Here is a 20,324-nt window from a genome sequence, read left to right as displayed (position 1 = left end):
CACTTCACCGATGACTATGTTTCCAGAGTTTGAAGGATTCAGAAAAAGACCAATAATTACTTATTCGCGTAAATCACGCATTATACCAACAACACCTTTATCAAAACAAATTATTCAAAGCTCAACTCATTCTTCACCCATTCAAAATTCATTATCATCCTCTAGTACTTGCAGTGAATTAATACTTGAAGAGGAGAAGCAAGACATATTCAATTTTCCTGAACAAGAAGGAGAAGTTAATCTCATGGTAGCTTCTACTCGAAGTATACCAAAGCCACAAAACAAACCTAAAGTGAAAAAGTCTTTTAAAAAATCATTAAAGGCTAACACCAAGGCTGCTCTCTTAAAAGTGATATCTGCACAACAACAGCCTCAAGTATATCCGGCTGGACCGTATGACATATTTTCTTTTGAGGATTCTCCTTATCCACCACCAGAATCACAATATCTGCAATCATCATTTTCTCAGCACTTTCAAACATCTTTTATTACTAATAACAACCAAAATATCCGCCCATCTTTTATCAATAATAATCAATACATTCAACCGCCTTATTTCAATAATCAACACATACAATCGACTGTTAATAATGATAAACGTTTTTCAACACCTAAAAAGCTAGAAAAGAGAAATTTAGTAGCACATCTTAAAAGCGCGAGTGGTGAAAATGTACTAAAAAGAAGATTTTCTTTCTCTGAAGAAGAAGATGAAGAACCACTTGGAGCATTATTACCGATAAAGCAAATAACAAAAGAAAGAAGCAAATCACCAGAGCTGAGCTATGAAGAAAGAATGGAAAAAGAATTAGCGTCTATTATGCAATCAGAATTTGGTGAAAAAGAAGAAGTACATGCTAATGAAAGGCCAAGATATCAACCTTTAAATGAAATGAAAGTTAGAGTGACTTATACCAAAAGATCAAAATAAAATAGAAGACGCTTAATGTTTATTTGACCAATATTTTTCAATAACTGATTCACACTCTTCTTTTGTTCCATTTGGATTTTCAAGTTGCCAAATCATTTGTACTTTTAATAACTCTGTTACATGTGGACCAGGCTTTAATCCGATCACTTGTGATGCTCTCTTTCCATCCACTAAATGTTTCCACTGATAGCAGTCTTTGATACCGTAATCTTCAGCCTTTTTAATTAAATTTTTATATTTTCCACAAATTTCCTTATCCACTTCAATCTCTTCTCGATTATTTGACCAAGGCTTGTCTGAATAAGTGTCTAATAATTCTTTTACTAATGTACATTTAATCGCTGTCTCCCATAGAGCTCCTAAATCTCGAATGATCATGCCCAATTCTGAGCGCTTCACAACTCTTTCTTTATTGGTCTTTGCGAGTTCTCTCAAGACAGGGATACCTCGAAAGATGGTTGAAACGGTATTCATATCAGCATTTGTTGTCTTGATTGCGTCTCGAAGTACAAGTTGAACAGCAGGCATTATCTTTTTCTTTTGCTCGACCGTGACACCCAAGTAAGGCAAGACACTAGCAGAGAGTATCATCTGTCGCTTTTCAACTGCATCGGATGGTCCTAGTGCGTCATTTTTTTCAAGCCAATCTACAATCCCTACTGCGTTCACTGCCTCTGTCTCACTCCCTACAGTGCCATTGATGATGCCTGAGGGCGGTTGCATGATGACTGAATAAAGTTCAAGCTGATGAATTAGACAAAGTGCTAATAAAGGATGAGGTCCTGTAATCATCTTTTCGAATTCAGCACCGATACGCTCTCTACTAATCTTGTGGATTAATGCGTCTTTTATCTCTGGGTGTTTGGCTGCCTCAATAATTTCAGGTGTCATTTCGAAATTGAATCGACTGGCAAATCTTATACAGCGAATCACTCGTAAAGGATCATCATGAAATGTTTCAAATGGTTTAAGTGGTGTACGAATGATACCATGAATTAAATCACTAATTCCCTATTTATATTTTATGTTAATATATTGATGTAATGCTGATAAAATAGTCTTTGTTTACATGCTTGGTAAGGTCTTCCACTTGCATTGTATTTACGTTATAAAATAAGCTATTAATTGTAATATCTCGACGGTATGCGTCTTCTGTAGGTGTACCAAATGTCTATCATCAGAAAATGAATTAGAAACAAAAAAAAAGACAGTACTATTGCTTGCTTACAATATGAGAAGGTATACGGCTTCCGGGTTCATAAACTTCTGTACGAAGATTACAAAAATCAACTTCTTGATCAAACAACTTCGTTGTAGCGGTTTCGAGATGCTTGGACTTTTCTGGGTTACTGTCAATTTTTGCAATAGATCGCGTAGGATGACCTTGACTTTTAAGGTATTTATTGACAAATGTAGCAAATTCATAACCCATCATATCATTTACAGCAACATCGAGGTCATGACAATCTTTACCAAGAAGCTTTAAATATCAAATTAATTACTTTGGTCTCTTTTTATATATTTTTTGCTATGCTACCTTATCACGAACCCAACCACCAGCAATTCTAGATTCAATTTTAGGTAAGTCAGGTCTTTCTTTTGCAATTAATGTAGAAACGCCCTGAAGTACTTTACATATTTTGGTTTCCACCTCTGTTAGCTCAATCTTCATTGTTGCGCCGTTTTTAGCAACGCCATAGACTTTGTTTGTCATGTGTCTTTGTTGAGGAAGAGTAAATCGAGAAGAAAAAGACTTTGTCAAACGGAACATGAAAAAAAAAAAAAAAAAATTGACAGCCTTGTAATTCTTTCACTTATTCTGCGCATGAAAAAAAGATTTATTATTAGCCAAGGCGTGAAACAAAAGCAGCGCGTGAATGCTCCAGCAATAGATTAGCTTTAGCACCAATAAATAAACATTCCAAGTTGGTTTCAAATTCAGGGATATGTAATCGTTCATCTTCGTCCTCCTCTTCTTCTTGAAGGTTTAACTTCACACTTCTCATATATTCTACATGCTCAATGATCTTATCATACATGGTTTCCAATCGAGATTTTAGGCCACCATATCTACTCTCGAGGACCTCCCAACCAAATGGCTTACATGTTTTTGACCACATTTGACGATGGTATTTCCATAATTCATTTACCTCTTGTCTAAGCAAACTCAATCTACCATGAGCTAATTCAAGCAAAAGACCGTAGTCTTTTCTTTTGTATGCACGCACACAGTACTTTCGAATAGAAGATTTTAAAGCTAATGTTTTGGCCAGTTTTCGAGCTAGTTCCAACCGTTCATTTAAAGGAGCTAATAATCTTTTATGTTCAATCGCATTGGCAAGCTCTCTTTCAATCATAGTATAGTGCATCTCAAGATCTTCATCCTTGTATTGAGGTGAAAGGAATCCCAAGATAGGGTCTAAATAGGGTTTGCCTATCAAATTATTTTTATAAAGGGTTATGATTTACCTTCCCATAGAAGCCATTTACTTATATTTGGAACAAAGTTTGTTTTTGATGTAATAGATATTCCTTCTGGTGTATCATCAATCTGTATTTTTTTTTTTTTTCCCCTTGAATTTTAGTACATTTTTATTAATCTTTGCTTCTTTACCTTGGAAGCAAATACCCAATCATCAAAGGTACCTCCACAAATCCCCTCTGATAATACAAGTTAGTAAATTATGTTAAATGATAAAAAATGAGGCTACCAAAATCAAATTTCAAAAGTTGAACATCCACTTCATCTTCTTCACAGTAGCCATGCTGAGCGTAATAAAGTAAAGCAGGCAAAGCAGAAAAAAAATCACATTCGTTCCCATCATCTCCCCAGATAGTAATCAACGTGTTCTCTACACCTTCTTCTTTATTTTTTGCGGCAATCATACTTGCCCTTATTGATTTAAGACTAAATGGAATTGAAGCCCAAAAACGACTCCAAGTCCAAATAGCGGCTAATAGAATTAATAATAGAATCTATAAAAAAAAAAGAAAAAGAAAGCTTACTAGCAACCCAAGGTTTTTGACAACCCATTTGACGATGTTGACGTATCTTTTGAGAATAGATAGCTGGGTTTGTATGATAGTAATCCCAAAATACCAAATTAACATTTGGAGGAATCTTTTCTACTAATTCTGACGACGATGATGGATCATTCGTCTCATCATAATAGCCTTGTAGCGAATTATTTTTGGCAGCTAATAACCAAGGTTACTTTGTACTTCTTCTCCATCCTTTTATGATTTCCTTTACCTAAACAAAAAAGCACTTGTAAAAAAATAACTGTGTTAAGTTTCTTTCAAATGATTTCTATACAAAGGGGGATGTAATGCCTTTTTTTTTTTTTTTTTTTTTTTTTTTAATCAAGCCTTACTATCTGACCAAATCATAGGTTGTAAGCCATTTCTAACACAAATTTCATTCACTTTTTGCAAATGCTCAATAAAAATCAAATTTGGATCTTTGTGGCCATACAATTGACGGTAACGACCTTCACCTACGCCATGAGCCTATTTGGATGGTTTAGATGTTTAATATATATAAAAAATTTTTCATTATACTTCATCCATGCCAATATGAATTCTTTTAGATCTAAATTGACGTGAGGTAGATTGAATTAATTTCTCAATAAATTCATATGTTGTCTCATCTTCAGGTAATAGCACTTCAAAATTATCTCGCAAGTGAGCAAATTGTTGCCATTGAAGAATTTGCCCCATATGCCCTAGTGTTTGAATGCAAGGTATAACTTCAATTCCTCTAACGACAATAACTTAATAAGAGTTTATACCACTTCCATTGCTTACAAATCAAAGGCATATTCATCTATTAAAACTAGCTCCCTTGTTGAATATCGGCCTCTAAGATAGCCAAATAATGGTTCACTTTCAACCTATAATTAACTTAAGTTAGGTATTACCCCTTGCCTAAACCCCTTTCTTACTTCATAAGTGTCTTCCGTATAAAGTTGCAACATGTTTAAACCCATTAAGGCCATATTATTCAGCAAAAAATAAATGCTGTGAAGTCTCAATACACCGTTTCTACTACAGTCAATCATCACCCTACATTGTGTTATTTTTATCAATTTTTTCTATTTCTCTATCACTTTTACCCTTGAGTATCAAATTGTGCTTGCTCCCTAAAATTTACAAGATGACCGTGTTCGCCTTGTAAAATAACAAACTCATTTCTTGATGCTCCTAATATTCTTCCAATAGCACGAAAGGCTAATATTGTATTAAATAGTATATTCGTTTTCACTACTTATTGATTACCATCAATCTTTCTGTGATAGCTCACTTGAATCTCAAATCTATCGCCAGCCAATACTTCATAATAGCTAAGATAGTTACTCTTACAAGCATATTCTCCTTCTTTCAAGTCGCTTTCATAGACAAAGCTTTATGGATTCGCTTTAGTATCAAGTTGCTCCTTCTCTTTTTTTTTTCTTATACTCAAGATGCCATTTGAATTCACTTGTTTCTTCATTCATTGCATTCTCGTCAACTAAGTTTTTATGAGGTGCATAAGATATAATTTTTGAAATGCCGTCTTGTAAGTCAGTAGGCTGTTGATTAGTATCAATTACAATCAGTACACTGCTTCGGCTATAGCAACCACTTTGATCATTCTTATCTTCTTGTAAATAGTGGTTTGTCATGAAAAAAAAACCAAGAAAAAAAAATAAAAAAAAAAGAAAAAAAAAGAAAAAAAAAGAAAAAAAAGAGGTGACTATTTTAAAACAAAACAGTTTGAATTTTATTATTTTCTACATTAAAAAAATACATTCAAAAGTTTTTTTTCGAATTGTTTTCTATGATACAGAATATTTTAAATATAAAGTGTATATTAAATAATTTAATCAACTTCTTCAATGGAAGGACCATCGGTTTCGGCAGTGCTTCCAGCACCGGGGAAACCGCCAGGAGCAGCACCACCGGGGAAACCACCGGGAGCAGCACCAGGAGCAGCACCAGGAGCACCACCAGCTTGTTGGTAGAACTTCATCATGATGGGGTTAGCAACTTCTTCCAATTCCTTTTGCTTAGATTCGTATTCTTCCTTGGAGGCTTCTTGAGATTCATCGAGCCACTTGATAGCTTCATCAACAGCAGCGTTAAGCTTAGCCTTGTCGTCTTCAGGAAGAGCACCACCAACCTTTTCATCTTGGAGGGTGTTACGGAGGTTGTAGGCATAGGATTCGAGACCGTTCTTAGCTTGGATACGAGAAGCGGCTTCTTCATCTTCAGCCTTGTACTTTTCAGCATCGTTAACCATACGTTCGATTTCTTCTTTGGAAAGACGACCCTTATCGTTGGTGATGGTAATCTTGTTGGACTTACCAGTAGTCTTATCGAGAGCAGAGACGTTCAAGATACCATTAGCATCAACATCGAAGGTGACTTCAATTTGAGGAACACCACGAGGAGCAGGAGGAATACCAGATAATTCAAACTTACCGAGAAGGTTGTTGTCCTTGGTACGGGCACGTTCACCTTCATAGACTTGGATAAGGACACCAGGTTGGTTATCGGCATAGGTGGAGAAGATTTCAGACTTCTTAGTAGGGACAGTAGTGTTACGCTTAATAAGAGCAGTCATGACACCACCGGCAGTTTCGATACCGAGAGACAAGGGAGCAACATCCAAAAGAAGAAGGTCTTGAGTCTTTTCAGAGGTATCGCCAGAGAGAATGGCGGCTTGGACGGCAGCACCGTAGGCAACAGCTTCATCAGGGTTGATGGACTTGTTGGGTTCCTTGCCGTTGAAGAAGTCAGAGACCAACTTTTGAACCTTTGGGATACGAGTAGAACCACCAACAAGGACGATGTCGTGGACTTGAGACTTATCAATCTTAGAGTCACGGAGAACCTTTTCGACGGGGTCCATAGTGTTACGGAAGAGATCCTGGTTCAATTCTTCGAAACGAGCACGAGTCAAAGAAGTGTAGAAGTCAACACCTTCAAAGAGAGAATCGATTTCAATGGTAGTTTGAGCAGCAGAAGACAGGGTACGCTTAGCACGTTCACAAGCAGTACGGAGACGACGGATAGCACGAGCATTACCAGTAATGTCCTTCTTGAACTTACGCTTGAATTCTTGCATGAAGTGGTTCACAAGACGGTTATCGAAATCTTCACCACCCAAGTGAGTATCACCAGCAGTAGCCTTGACTTCAAAGATACCATCCTCAATAGTCAAGAGGGAAACATCAAAAGTTCCTCCACCCAAATCGAAAATCAAGACGTTGCGTTCACCTTCAACCTTCTTATCCAAACCATAGGCAATGGCAGCTGCAGTAGGTTCGTTGATGATACGTTGAACGTTCAAACCGGAAATCAAACCAGCATCCTTAGTGGCTTGACGTTGACCTATATAATATACATAAATTTTCACATTTTCACAGAGAAAGTAAGTTATAACTTACTGTCGTTAAAGTAAGCAGGAACAGTGATGACAGCGTTCTTAACAGTGGAACCGAGATAAGCTTCAGCAGTTTCCTTCATCTTACCGAGGATCATGGCAGAGATTTCTTCGGGAGTGAAAGTCTTGGCTTCACCCTTGTATTCAACTTGGATGACAGGCTTAGATTCCTTGTCAATAACCTTGAAGGGCCAGTGCTTCATATCAGCTTGAACTTCAGCATCATTGAAACGACGACCGATCAAACGCTTAGCGTCGAAAACGGTATTGTAAGGATTCATGGCAACTTGGTTCTTGGCAGCATCACCGATAAGACGTTCGCTATCGGTGAAACCAACGTAAGAGGGAGTGGTACGATTACCTTGGTCATTAGCAATGATTTCAACTCGATCGTTTTGCCAAACACCAACACATGAGTAACTATCGTTAAAAAAAGATTAAAACTAATTACCCCTTGCTTTAACGCGTTTTTAAAATTTATGATCCTTACGTAGTACCCAAATCAATACCAACTATGAAAATAGCAAGAAGAATAAATAGCTTATTTTTAGGAGTGTTAAAGATAACTTACCGGACTTTCCTTCAGACATCTCTATTTTAACTAAGAAGAAGAGAAAAAGAAAAAAGAAAAAAAATTTTCTCCTTTTCGAGCTCTTTAAATACAATTACACAAAAATTGTGACAAGTTTGGAATAACAAAGAAAGCCGTGGAATTTGTTCTCTGAGATTAAATTTATATTTTATTTATTTTACTATCCAATTTTAGCTACTTCACAAACAACACATAATTTGCCTTCATATTCAGGTTTATAGGATGCTTTACAATAACAGCACTCTTTTTTAGCTGACCCTCGGTAAATTGGTTTAAAACTGAATGCACAAACATCGAATGGGTTGTATTGATCATAATTCAGCGTCAATTCATCCTGCAAATTACGTTCACAAACATCTTGAATCCTACGCGCCTATTAGCAAGAAAATACGTAAGAGTTTTATATTTGTATTATTACGAATTTACTTCTTCAGCATATTTAGAGGGAGGTGCCAACTCAAGTAACCGAGTGGCAAATCGAGAAGCTGTATCGAAATTTCTGACTTTAAAAGCTTGCTTCGTAGCTTGACGTAATGCCAAATGCATATGTTTCACTTGCAGTTGACAATGTGTAAAGTAAGCTGCTAACTCCAGGGCACGCGTAAGATCTTCAGGGGAGGTGCCGTTGATGGATCGTCTCTTTTGTTCCATCGAGAGACCCAAAATGTATTCGCGGCAAATTTCTATCAATTGCATCAACTCTTGAGCTTCATCATCATTACCTGTCACTGTGAAGAGCGCAGTATGAATCAATTGTTTAAATAGTTGGGCAGCAGCAGATAATCCACCCCTAGAAAAGAGAGTATAAGCTTGTTGAATTTGTGTTGTGATGGTGTTTTGGAAGCTGTAAACTGCCACAGGTAAAGCATTACGAGGAGAAGACGACCCTGGGTTTCTACGAATTGGCACAGTGCCACTGGCACATGCATGGGAGACATATACACGAGAAGCCTGGTGGATGGCCAAGAAGTGAGGTTTGAGTGCCTCAAAATTGACGATACCCTTCTGTCGGTTTAGTATTTGCATGGCGCTGTCAAAAGCGCCAGCCGCAATGTGGTCAGCAGCTATGCTTGAATTTTGTGTCCAAATCGTATTTTCACTCACGCCTTCAGTAGGTGCAACAAATTCAGCTGTTTCTCTAGCTGCAGCATGCCCTAACTCAGCATCTAATTCAGCTTTGAGATCATCATCATCCCAGCCGCCACCTTCTTCTGCATCATCAAATTCATCATCGTTTGTGCCCAAAACATCATTATCCATTGGTTTGGATGCAGAAGCAGCTAATCCTAGATCATCATCATCACCCCAATCGCCACCTGCTTCGTCAATTGTGCCATCATCGTATGTAAAACTAGGCTTGTTCATCACACAGCTTATATCACCTACTGTTTGAGGTTGTTGCTGTTGTTGTTGTCTAACAAACACACCTTCGAAGAAGCTCTTGGAAACAGTCAGCAGTGGCCAATTGGGGTCCTCTAATTGAATAACTGGCTGAGGAATAGAAGGCAGAACCTCTTCCGCTAAGGGTAATTCAATTTGATCCTCTGTCTTTCCAGCAACAGCCAAAATCGATGCAGCCTCTTCCTCAAGTCCGTGAGATTTAGCAGTCATATAAGCCAAAGGCAGCTGCCCAACATCTATGAGCAATTGAATACGATCTGCAAGGTTTTCCAAAAAAACTGTATTTTGGAATTGTTGCATAGGATCCTTTTGGAGCTTGGAGATTTCTAACATTTTAGAAAGGTTTGCTTGGTTGCCTTCTAGTAAGTACAAGAAGGATAGTTTATCCATCTTTTTGATACGCTGATAACATAATTCAACAATCTGAAAAAGATAGATCAAAATGTGTTTTACTATATATGTATTTACAGAGGGAGGATATACATTACCTTGTAATTACCATGATTTAAAGCTTCAACACTTAATTTGGCCCAATGATCAGGTTTATTCATAGCCTTTGCTGTTTCCAAAGCAACATCCAAATTTCCGCACTCCAAAGCCAACTCAAATCGGGTTTTATCGTCTCGGACAAAGTGTAAAGCAATCTCTGGATAACCCTTCTTTTGAAGATAAGCAATGATGGATTGACCGACGAGATTGGATGTACGGATAATGTGAAGAACCTCTTCATATTGCTTCTTGACAAGTGCCAATTTGAAGCGGTATTCGGTAGGATCAATAGCAATCTCGCGCACCTTACCTTCACGGTCCAAAGCAAACAACTTCTTGCCCTTCATGCGAGTCAAGTAAACTGGTTGATCGAGAGTACGAACAATGCCATTATCACCTTCGGTTAAGGCATACTTGATATGGTTTAAAGTACAGTAGACCAAGACATTTAAATCGTCCCAAGTGGCACTCTTGATGCGAATTGTTTCATGGATCTGGCTTGTTTGCTTCAAATCTTTGGTAGCAATTGTTATCACATGTTTACTCATCAAGGCAATCGTGGACATATCATTTGACCAAACGATATACTTTACAGAAGAGACGGATAGTTCGGCTACTATGCGTCGTTGTTGAATGTCAAACAATATAACAGAGGCAGGTGTAGCCATCAAAAGGGAGCCAGGCCCAGCATAAAATATATCAGTGATTTGTCCAGGTGTTTTAAACGACTTGATTTCTTTGTTTGAAAGATCACGAATTTGAATTGTTTGGCTTATTTTGTCAAGCACAGCGAATTGGTTACGAGCAACAAAAAGAGCAGCATGCCCCGTGCCCTTCATTAATTTATCTGAAGGCTCTTGCAAGTTGCCGCCCAAGTTTTTGGGTAAACGAAAGAGCTCGTAGGTACCGCCCTCATAAGTAGAGGTGAGCAAGACAACACGTCCAGCAGGATTATATGAGAGTGTGCGAGGCGCAGCAAATTGGGAACCCAACTTACGAATGGACATGACTTCCTGATCCGCCGTGCTTGGAAAGTCGTGAATATGCAATATGCTGTTCTTGACATAGAATAACTCATTATTATGTACTTGGAAAGCTGGACGTTCTCGTTCGAGCTTAAAAACAATTAAACCGCTATCATGCCCAGCAGCAAACAGATTGAGCTCGGGATGAGAGGTTAAGACCCAGAAACGATCGTGGTCTCTTCGAAAGGTAGCAACTGCTGTGCGTTTTGTCAAATCCCAAACACGAATGGTTTTATCCTCACTATCAGACAAAATGAGGTCTTGATGAGGGTGGAAAACAACACTCGAGACATTGTTATAGTGACCTCGACAGCTATCTACTTCCCATGCCTTTGTGTCTAAGTAAGATTTTCTGTAAATTTGTCTTTTTTATTTCGCATTGTGTATATTTTACCGTTCATTCTCCAGAGCTTCACTTGACGATCATCTCCAGCAGAGATAATTAAGGGTAAAGTGGGATGAAAAGAAGCCCAGTTGACACCATGGTCGTGACCTTCCAAGACATATTTGACCATCACATCTGTCGTTCCAAACATATCCCCACCAGGTCCGGCACGATTGATGTCTTCAAAAGTCAGAGCAGTAGGGGCCTGTGATTTTTTACGCAAACCTGAATTGCGGATTAATTTTGTAGCTAAAAATAGTTTATGATACAAATACCTGTAATGTCCCATACACGAACAGTTTGATCCATGGATGCTGAAACAATCAAATCTGTCTTGGGATGAAATTGAGCACACATCACATAATGATTATGCCCCGTCAGAATAGCAATACAAGCTCTTGATTGCCAGTTCCAAATACGAATGGTTTGGTCATCTGAAGCAGAGATAATCCAAGGTAGTTCATGGTGAAAAAAAACTGTACGAACATAGTCAAGATGGCCGTTCAGAGTAAATAAGCAACGATGAGTTTTATAATTCCAAACTTTGATTTTGTAGTCGTCACCACCAGAGACAAATAAAGGTTGTGTAGGGTGAAAAGCAATGCCTCTGACAGGGCCTGAATGAATAGATGATGAGTTTCTTTTTTGTAAAACAAAAAGTCGTTGTACCGTCGTGCTCCTCAAAACGTTCAAGTAAAGTGCCCATTCTATAATCCCAAAGTTGAATGCAGCCATTGTGTAAAGAAGCTAAAATCCAAGGACGTTTGGGATGAAAAGCAATACCTTTAACACGGTTGCTTTTTGACTCAAACTATATAAATTCAATTAAGAAATATGATACAATCAAAATTTTCCTTTTGTGTTTGTACCTTTGTAAGCATTTGCATTTTATTCCAGTCCAATCTCTTTCTGCTTTGCTTTTTCAATATTAATATCTATTGTACGCGTATATGAATACAAAACGTGATTCCAATTTTTGGGCTTTTTTTGAAAGTTTTGTAGTTCCTGTTGGAATAAAAATAAACTTGAGTTTTTAAAGGTCGAATTTTGGCCTTATTTTAATTATACACACAAAAAGAGAGAGAATTAGTTATTCTCCTTTCAAAGATGGCTAAAGGTAAAGAGAAAAATAGACTATGAAGACCGATACAGACACCAAGTATCACGGAGATTGTAAATTTATTAGGTTATAGCCAATCAAATAATTATCATGGCATATCAAGACTATACTTTTTGACACAAGAAGGGGAAGGAGACGAAACTTTGGAACGTTTGAGTCGATAAATAGACATACCAGCCAAGAATGAGAATATTGTGTTCAGTTGATCAACCATGTCTTGCTGTTGTGTGTTTTGTGAAGTAATTAAAATATGATTTAATCTTTCAAAGGGAGGATCGTCCAGCCTGATTTGCATCAGTATCTTGGGCAACGGTTCAATTACTACAGTTACTTCCCTTTGATCAGCTTCAAAGGCATATTCCCTAAAGGTACATGGTATTTGATTGTCTTGCTGTAAGGTAGCTAAGTGAGTAGCAAACCGAGTTAAGTGATGTAAAAGCATGAAAATCTGATCGGATTGAATGCGAATGGATGTTAAAGAGTGCGCAAACTGATCAAAAATTAAGAAATAACCAAACCAAGTTAAAGGAAGGTTAACCATTTGTATTTCAAGTATCCCATAATGTCGTGTAATCTTTGGTATTGTTTGCTTTATAAATTGATCAGTAATGGATGAATTATTGATTGGAAATAAAATGTCTTTAGTCCATATTGCTGGCTGTGTATAGATACACTGACTCAATTTAATGTGTGCATTACCTAATTCAATAATATCTTTAAGCTCAAGGTATTGTACTATCTTAGTAATAATTTTTTCTGGTAAGCATATCAATCGGGTCATATTCTTGTTAGATGGTCAAGAGAAAAAAAGAAGAAGGAGATGTAACAAGATTACCAACCAAATAAACATCTGATTTTTTAAAGTCAGGACACATTTCTCTTTCCTCACTTTTTATAAAGTCATTATTTCTTTTTATTTTTTTTATTTTTTTGTTTTTTATGGCTATTTCTATTGTTAACAACAGCTTATCGAGGATTTCTTTAGTTAGAATTGATACAGTTATGGATGGTTTGTTTTGGCAAACACTTGTGGCAATAAAACAGCTTTTCTCTAACCTATTATAGATTTATACTTCGTCATATAGTCAATTCACTTCCTATTTTACTGTACGGTCAAATATTTAAATATTCTCTCAATTTCAACATTGCTCCAATGTGAATAGATAATGTTTTCCATAATTTACGCGATCGAAACTCTACCTCTTTATACCAAAATACCATTCATATCACATTGATAATGAGAATTTGACTATTGTGGCTATGAAATAACTAAAAAATTAAATGTATATTTACAGGCTGCATGGTGCTCAATTCATTAAGGTCCAAAAGATTTCTATCAGCGATCACATCGACATTTTGGCCTATACAATTGATCATAGGGATAATTGAGCCTTTAAGTTTTCAAGAGACAGAGGAAATTGATGTATGCCATTTCACAGAAAAGAGGGGATGTAACGGGCCCTTTGTCTATAATCAATACGGACCAACCAAATGCAATATGTGGTTAAAACGATTTAATAAATGATCATCGAATGTAGTAAATTTTTGAAAGCTCATATCTGTAACAATGAGAAAGATAGAAAGGAGGGCATTACATATATTATTATTGAATAGAAATTCTAGTACGCCTTTCCTCCTTAATAATGAAATTTTAATCATGTGCAGTGGAACACTAATTGATTATTGTAAATGATCTCGCTCTTGTTAATTGGTCAACCATTTGAGTTGTATTGTACAGTTAAGTTTCAGTTATGTTTCCATGATTGGATCATGCCATGAATTTAATCACAATTTCGTAACAAATATTATTTATCCAGTCTTATTATTACATCAGCATAACCTGAAAATTGCTAAGTCAGTGGTTTAACCGCGTACACTTTATTCCGAAATTATTGGTATACGTTTGTTTTTTTTTTTGTGTACAGTGAGTTAAAAAACCGTTTCAGTAAAATTGAAACTCACACATTTATCCTTTTTTTCAAAAAAGTATTTAGAGTACACGTGTTCTTTTTTATTATGTTATTATATCGCTTTTTTGCAACAAAGCAATGTACATCTCATCTTAATCTATAAAGTACATCTTGAGCAATGGCCATTTTAAAAAAAGGCAATGACTGAAACGGTTTTTTAACTAATGTCAAAGTCCATTTCGAAAATGGTTTCATAGTAACTTTCTATGACTCTGTTAGCTATTTTAGTTTCTTTTCTGTTGATTTCCAACAAAGCTTTATTGTCGACAAATAGATGAAAATGTTTGCCATACAACCATTTTCTCCATTTTGTGAATGAATATACGACAGCTAACAACTCACGTCGCGTTGAGCCATATCTTCTTTCTGTAGGCGATAATGTACGCGCTACGAAGCCAATATATTTTATTTCGTTATTGATTACTTGATACAAGCAACCGCTAATTCCATAATCGCAAGCATCCGTAACCAAATGGAATGAATATTTTAAGTTGGGTACACTAATTACCGGTGCGTTTACTAATGCTTCTTTCAACTTTCTAATTGCTTTAGAATGTTCATTAGTCCAAACTGCTTTCAAATTTGGATGATTTTTCAATTGGTTTAATGGTGCAGTCAATTGCGATATATTTGGGATATGATCTCTAAAGTAGTTCATAACACCAAGACGATGACTTAATTCTTTTGAATTCTTTACATCATCCGGCCAGTCTAGCACATTTGCAAATTTTCTTTGATCTAATGTTAGGCCTTTTTCATTTAAGCAAAAACCGAGCACATATATTGATTTTTGCGCAATATGGAGCTTATCTGGATTAATTCGCAGATTATGCAATGTCAACCGTTCTAAGACAGTTTGAACATGTTGCTTGTGCTTTTCTAAGTTGTTATCTGATAATATGTATATATCATCGATGAAATTTACCACGTAGTCAAGATCAGCAAACAAATTTGTTAAACTACGTTGAACGACACTCGAAATTGGTGTCAAACCAAAAGGAGCTCGTTTGAATTGAAGTTGTACACCATCAGGTGTTGTGAATGCAGTTAAAGGACGATCACTTTTCCTAATCCTAAAGGAATGGAAACATTGACTTAAGTCAATTGTTGTAAAGACAGTATATCGACTCATTATACGATGAAGGTCTGATATTAAAGGTAATGGAAACCTATCTATACGTCTCTTGTCAAGATTATTATTGACGAGTCTACTGTCAACTACACATCTGATGTTTTTATTATCGTATTCACCCGTTTTTGGATCCTTTTTAGGTACTGTCAATAATGGTGAATTGTAGGGAATATTAGGAGGTGCTCGTTCAACAATTCCTAATTCAATCCATTTTTGGACTTGATCTTTTACAGCCTGTACATGGCATTCATTTATTTGATATTGTCTACGATATGCAGATTGTGCATCCTTTTTCAAAGGCAGTTTAATTTCACTACCAGGTATTGTGCAATAAGCAGATTTTGGTATGTTTTTGTTCGCAACAATATAAGGTTCTATTTCTTTTAGCAAATATTCTTGCTCTATAGGTGAAAAATATGGATCTTCATTTGAAGTATAAGGATATGGTTCAATAACAGGAATAATAGGCTTATGACTTTCATCATCCCAAGTAATTCTAATATTACTTAGAGTAATACCCAATTTAAATAATAAATCTGTGCCAATTGACGCATGTACATTATTATTAAATATTTTAAATATTTCCAATTGAGAATACAGTGTTCTATCACCATATTCAATATAAACTTCTTTTTCAGTTTTACCATAACGCTCGATTTTGTCATCACTTATAAGTGTAATGAGACCATGTTTATTTAATGTATTTTTTAACTTTAAAAATTGACATAAAGTGGGCGAGATGCATGAAAAGTTTGCTCCAGGGTCGCAAAGTGCCCAACACCGAACATGTTCTATAGTAATAGGTAGATAAATAAGATTATCAGTTATTAAACCTTCCGGTGGTGTTTGGAAATATTGTGTGTCAATTTTTGATTTGAACTTACAATCCTGTTTAGGTTTGTCCAATTTTGCAGCAGCAAAGCGCAAATTACTATCATTATCTGTATCACAGCTATCATATGAAGAAGATTCATCTACTTCCATTGGCACAATATTGTTTTTAGGCGAAGCATCACCTTTTTTCTTGTTTCTTTTCAAGGGTCTCTTTGAATTATTATCCTTGTTCTTTGAATTTTTGCATTGATGGCTAGGGTTCCAAGTTTTAAAACAGTGGAAACAAATACCCTTCTTAATACAAGCAGTACGAGCTCGACAATCTTTAGTATCATGATCAACGCTTGTAGGATGTATAACACAATGTTTCTTTTTAAGAATACGGTGACTATTATGACGAGATTTTGAATTTTCGTAACGTCGAGAATCTCTATCATGATTATTCTTTTTACTAAAGCTATTTCGCTTTTCTTGGCTCTTCTTGTAAATAGCATGATGAAAAGCCAGAATGTCTACCATTTCTTCTGGGGTAGGCTCTTTACCGCGAAAGTCTTTCTCCACATCTTTGAAGAGGTCAGCAGGCAAAGGATCTGTCAAACACCATTTCAAAGTGTCTATATCCTGCATTTTAGCTTTAGCGCGTAAATCATTGAAACGCTGTATGTAGTCATGAATATCTTCATGATGATGATATTTCATGCCCAAAAGTGCATTCAGAGCAATTTCTTTTTGTACAACAGGGTTAATTCCATAGCGTTCAATAAACGAGGATTTAAAATTATTCCATGTTGTTTCTGGTTTCTGTTCCAGAAGTGTATTATACCAAGCCAAGATTGGTCCAGGCAAAATAGTAATAATATAATCCTTCCAATATGTATCGATAGGTCGTTTATGGGCACATAGTATGTTTTCAAAATTCGAGACACAGTCATCTGGGGTTTTATACTTGTGTTTATTTTGATCGAAGATCTTACCTTCCCATTGCCACAAAGTCAAATTGGGAGGAACTGTTAAATTTTTGTCTACCGCAATAGGGTCACAACCAAACATACTTTTATACGTTTCAGTAGCTTTGTTAAGCTTATCTTTAAACTTAACTTCACGAGCCCAAATATTATCGAAATTAGGATCATCTACACTAGTAACAACAGCCATTTGTACTGCATTGTAGACGTCTTGTTTTAAGCATTGTATGTCTTGCTTTAGTTTCAATTCCATTTCTTTTTCAGAAATGACCTTGCTAACACTACGAGTGGTAGTAGCATTAGCCCAAACACTATTTGTATTAGTGTTTTTATTGTTTTCTTGTTCACCAAAAGGTGCCATAATAGTAGTAGTTCTACTATCCAGATGCCCAGAAGAAATAACAGAATCCCTGTTATTGTCTTCATTACTGAGATCTTCAGTAGCATCATCATCAATATCCATCATCATATCATTATGATGGGATCCACCAACTTTTTCTTCAGAAACAGTAGTAGCCATGTTATTGTTTGCACGAGAAGAGGTAGCAACAGAATCAGCATTAATAGTTGAACTGCTGATGCGACGGGTAGCATTTTGTCTTTTTGTTAGGACCATTGATGTAAAAAAAATATTGCAATAATAAAGTAATAACTTTTGAAGCGTTTAAAAAAAATGATTTATCAGGTTATTCCAAAATTAAACGAGATAAAAAAGTTATTCTTTTACTGTATGCAATCAGCAGTTATATATATATTGTATGTTGTTAAACGAGGGTTTCGATTATTAGCATGAATTATTCTAAGTCAAGTTTCAGTGTAATTGATCAATGGATTGATCATATGGAATGATAAGCACCAACAATGTTTTGACAATTTAAAGAAAGTATTGTTAGAAAATGTAATTCTTTCATACCCTGATATGAATCAACCTTTCTATGTCGCTACCGATGCCTCTAACGTTGGTATAGGTGTCATTCTGTATCAAAAGATAAATGGGAAAGTACATTATATCTCTATGATAGCTAAAACTTTATCTAAAAGTGAACGTAACTATTCAGCTACTAAGCGAGAATTATTAGCAGTTGTATATGCTCTGAAGAGGTTCCACAAGTACTTATGGGGAAACAAATTTACCCTGTATACTGATCATAAGGCACTCACTTATCTTCATACGCAAAAGATTGCTAACGCTATGCTCATAAATTGGTTCGATACACTGCTCCAATATGATTTTAAAGTCGTTCATTTACCAGGTGTAGATAATATTCTCCCTGACACACTTTCTCGTCTATATGAAATTGAAGATCCTGTCAATGAACTGGGAGGAGATAAGCCTCATCTTTTGAATAGAGCAGCAGTAAAACTACCCAGTGAAGACAAAGGTGAATACATGACACCTCCGGATCCAGAAGAACGTAAACTACTTCTTCTACGTGAGCATATTAAAGGACACTTTGGTTCTGATGCAATTTACCATGCCTTAAAACGTAAAGGTATCTACTGGTCCAATCTGAAAAATGAAGCCGTAGAACTTGTTAAGAGTTGTATTCCATGCCAACAATTTAACATAATCAAAAAGGGTTATAATCCTCTAAGACCCATTACTGCCACATTACCTGGAGATACAGTGAGCGACAAAACTGTCCCAATGTTTTGTAATTTTCTCTTTTATGGCCTGTAGCGTTATGGTTATCAGATTAATTTATGGCTTGTTGTATATCATTCGATAGCCAAAGCCTTGTAGAAGTAAACAACATATAGCAAAGACCGATTAAAATGCCGCAAATGGAGATAGAGGGAATCAAACACAAGCGGTGCATTGGGACAGTTTTGTCGCATTTTCAAAAAAATATAAAATATGATAAAATATCGACCCACAAGTTGTATAGATGTACCATACTGCTTATGATAGTGCACCATACGTCTCTAAGTCTATATTTACTCATTGCTGGAGCTTTAAACTCCTACTGATTTATTACTCGCTCATTATATCTCAACATGAAACAAGTCCCTCAAGAAACAGTTGTTCAAGCAATTTCTCTATTTAAACAAGGTAAGTCGGTTCGGGAAGTGGAAGGTTCTACTGGTTTAAGCAAGAGTACGGTTGGGAGACTCCGAAAATCCCATTGCTTTGGACTTGGAAAGCCAAAAGGCGGCCGACGCAAGATCTTATCGGCAGCTGATGAACGTTATTGTGTCCGCCAAGTGACGAAAAACCGGATGTCAAGTGCAGCAAAGGTGGCTAAAGAGTTAGAAAAGGACATTGGAAGGAAATTAAGTGCTGTGACAGTGCGCAGAACCCTTCGTAAGGCCGGCCTTGGTGCAATTGAGAAGCCGAAGAAGCCTTTGCTTAGTGCTAAAAACATCCGTAAGAGGCTTTCTTGGTGTATGGCTCACAAGGACTGAACTATAGATGACTGGAAACCCGTTATTTGGTCAGACGAGACGAAAATAAATAGATTCAACTCAGATGGACGCACCTGGGCTTGGATCCGGTCAGGGGAAAGCTTGAAATCGCATCATGTGAAGATGACTGTTAAGCATGGTGGAGGCAGTATTATGCTGTGGAGCGCCATTACCTATGCAGGAGTCGGTTGGATGTGCAAGATCAATGGTAATATGGATAAAGAATTGTACAGAGAGATTTTGGAAGATGAATTGGAGCGTACTATCGAGTTTAGCATCGATAAGTTAGGATTCGAACGTCATCAGGTGATTTTTCAGCATGACAATGATCCTAAGCATACATCCAAACTAGTCAAAGAATACCTTAAAGACCAATCCTACAACATCCTGGAGTGGCCTGCACAGTCCCCTGACCTCAATCCAATTGAAAATATGTGGTCATTGTTAAAGAGAAGGCTGAATGATTATGAAACAGCACCAAAAGGCATGAATGAATTATACGAACGAGTAACTAAAGTTTGGTACGACTTAATGAAGCCAGAAGAGTGTCAAAAGGTTATAGAATCAATGCCTAAGCGTATAAAACAATGTATCAAGAACAAAGGACGCTGGACTGACTATTAATATCAAATAAATAAACCATTTTATAT

General features: G+C 36.5%; 9 protein-coding genes across 9 annotated transcripts; 3 read left to right on the top strand and 6 right to left on the bottom strand.

Moving 5' to 3' along the window:
- Nucleotides 1-10: 10 nt before the first annotated feature.
- Nucleotides 11-928, top strand: RO3G_00711 (uncharacterized protein; the record flags this gene model as incomplete). The annotated part of the gene is made up of 1 exon (XM_067655302.1): nucleotides 11-928. One exon carries the CDS (start codon nucleotides 11-13, stop codon nucleotides 926-928), a length of 918 nt encoding a protein of 305 aa, XP_067511403.1.
- Nucleotides 929-940: 12 nt separating this feature from the next.
- RO3G_00710 (uncharacterized protein) lies at nucleotides 941-2,363 on the bottom strand (the record flags this gene model as incomplete). Its single annotated transcript, XM_067655301.1, has 3 exons — nucleotides 941-1,939; nucleotides 1,998-2,099; nucleotides 2,157-2,363. The coding sequence occupies 3 exons, from the start codon at nucleotides 2,361-2,363 to the stop codon at nucleotides 941-943; spliced, it is 1,308 nt and encodes a 435-aa protein (XP_067511402.1).
- Nucleotides 2,364-2,772: 409 nt separating this feature from the next.
- RO3G_00709 (uncharacterized protein) lies at nucleotides 2,773-4,905 on the bottom strand (the record flags this gene model as incomplete). Its single annotated transcript, XM_067655300.1, has 9 exons — nucleotides 2,773-3,362; nucleotides 3,419-3,479; nucleotides 3,543-3,589; nucleotides 3,640-3,882; nucleotides 3,935-4,126; nucleotides 4,303-4,438; nucleotides 4,490-4,688; nucleotides 4,736-4,821; nucleotides 4,873-4,905. The coding sequence occupies 9 exons, from the start codon at nucleotides 4,903-4,905 to the stop codon at nucleotides 2,773-2,775; spliced, it is 1,587 nt and encodes a 528-aa protein (XP_067511401.1).
- Nucleotides 4,906-5,789: 884 nt separating this feature from the next.
- Nucleotides 5,790-7,945, bottom strand: RO3G_00708 (hsp71-like protein; the record flags this gene model as incomplete). The annotated part of the gene is made up of 5 exons (XM_067655299.1): nucleotides 5,790-6,892; nucleotides 6,962-7,303; nucleotides 7,360-7,775; nucleotides 7,846-7,867; nucleotides 7,927-7,945. The coding sequence occupies 5 exons, from the start codon at nucleotides 7,943-7,945 to the stop codon at nucleotides 5,790-5,792; spliced, it is 1,902 nt and encodes a 633-aa protein (XP_067511400.1).
- A 416-nt stretch (nucleotides 7,946-8,361) lies between these two features.
- Nucleotides 8,362-12,134, bottom strand: RO3G_00707 (uncharacterized protein; the record flags this gene model as incomplete). The annotated part of the gene is made up of 6 exons (XM_067655298.1): nucleotides 8,362-9,771; nucleotides 9,837-11,200; nucleotides 11,257-11,472; nucleotides 11,523-11,864; nucleotides 11,917-12,058; nucleotides 12,117-12,134. 6 exons carry the CDS (start codon nucleotides 12,132-12,134, stop codon nucleotides 8,362-8,364), a joined length of 3,492 nt encoding a protein of 1,163 aa, XP_067511399.1.
- Nucleotides 12,135-12,455: 321 nt separating this feature from the next.
- RO3G_00706 (uncharacterized protein) lies at nucleotides 12,456-13,242 on the bottom strand (the record flags this gene model as incomplete). Its single annotated transcript, XM_067655297.1, has 2 exons — nucleotides 12,456-13,066; nucleotides 13,203-13,242. The coding sequence occupies 2 exons, from the start codon at nucleotides 13,240-13,242 to the stop codon at nucleotides 12,456-12,458; spliced, it is 651 nt and encodes a 216-aa protein (XP_067511398.1).
- Nucleotides 13,243-15,174: 1,932 nt separating this feature from the next.
- On the bottom strand, nucleotides 15,175-17,884 carry RO3G_00705 (uncharacterized protein; the record flags this gene model as incomplete). The annotated part of the gene is made up of 2 exons (XM_067655296.1): nucleotides 15,175-15,183; nucleotides 15,263-17,884. The coding sequence occupies 2 exons, from the start codon at nucleotides 17,882-17,884 to the stop codon at nucleotides 15,175-15,177; spliced, it is 2,631 nt and encodes an 876-aa protein (XP_067511397.1).
- A 303-nt stretch (nucleotides 17,885-18,187) lies between these two features.
- On the top strand, nucleotides 18,188-18,949 carry RO3G_00704 (uncharacterized protein; the record flags this gene model as incomplete). The annotated part of the gene is made up of 1 exon (XM_067655295.1): nucleotides 18,188-18,949. One exon carries the CDS (start codon nucleotides 18,188-18,190, stop codon nucleotides 18,947-18,949), a length of 762 nt encoding a protein of 253 aa, XP_067511396.1.
- Nucleotides 18,950-19,266: 317 nt separating this feature from the next.
- On the top strand, nucleotides 19,267-19,674 carry RO3G_00703 (uncharacterized protein; the record flags this gene model as incomplete). The annotated part of the gene is made up of 1 exon (XM_067655294.1): nucleotides 19,267-19,674. The coding sequence occupies one exon, from the start codon at nucleotides 19,267-19,269 to the stop codon at nucleotides 19,672-19,674; it is 408 nt and encodes a 135-aa protein (XP_067511395.1).
- Between the last annotated feature and the right edge of the window lie 650 nt (nucleotides 19,675-20,324).

The sequence above is a fragment of the Rhizopus delemar genome, genomic scaffold (assembly GCF_000149305.1).
Source record: "Rhizopus delemar RA 99-880 supercont3.1 genomic scaffold, whole genome shotgun sequence".
Classification (NCBI taxonomy): Eukaryota; Fungi; Mucoromycota; class Mucoromycetes; order Mucorales; family Rhizopodaceae; genus Rhizopus; species Rhizopus delemar.
Note: the sequence above shows the minus strand (reverse complement) of the source record. Positions and strands in the feature narration are given on the sequence as shown.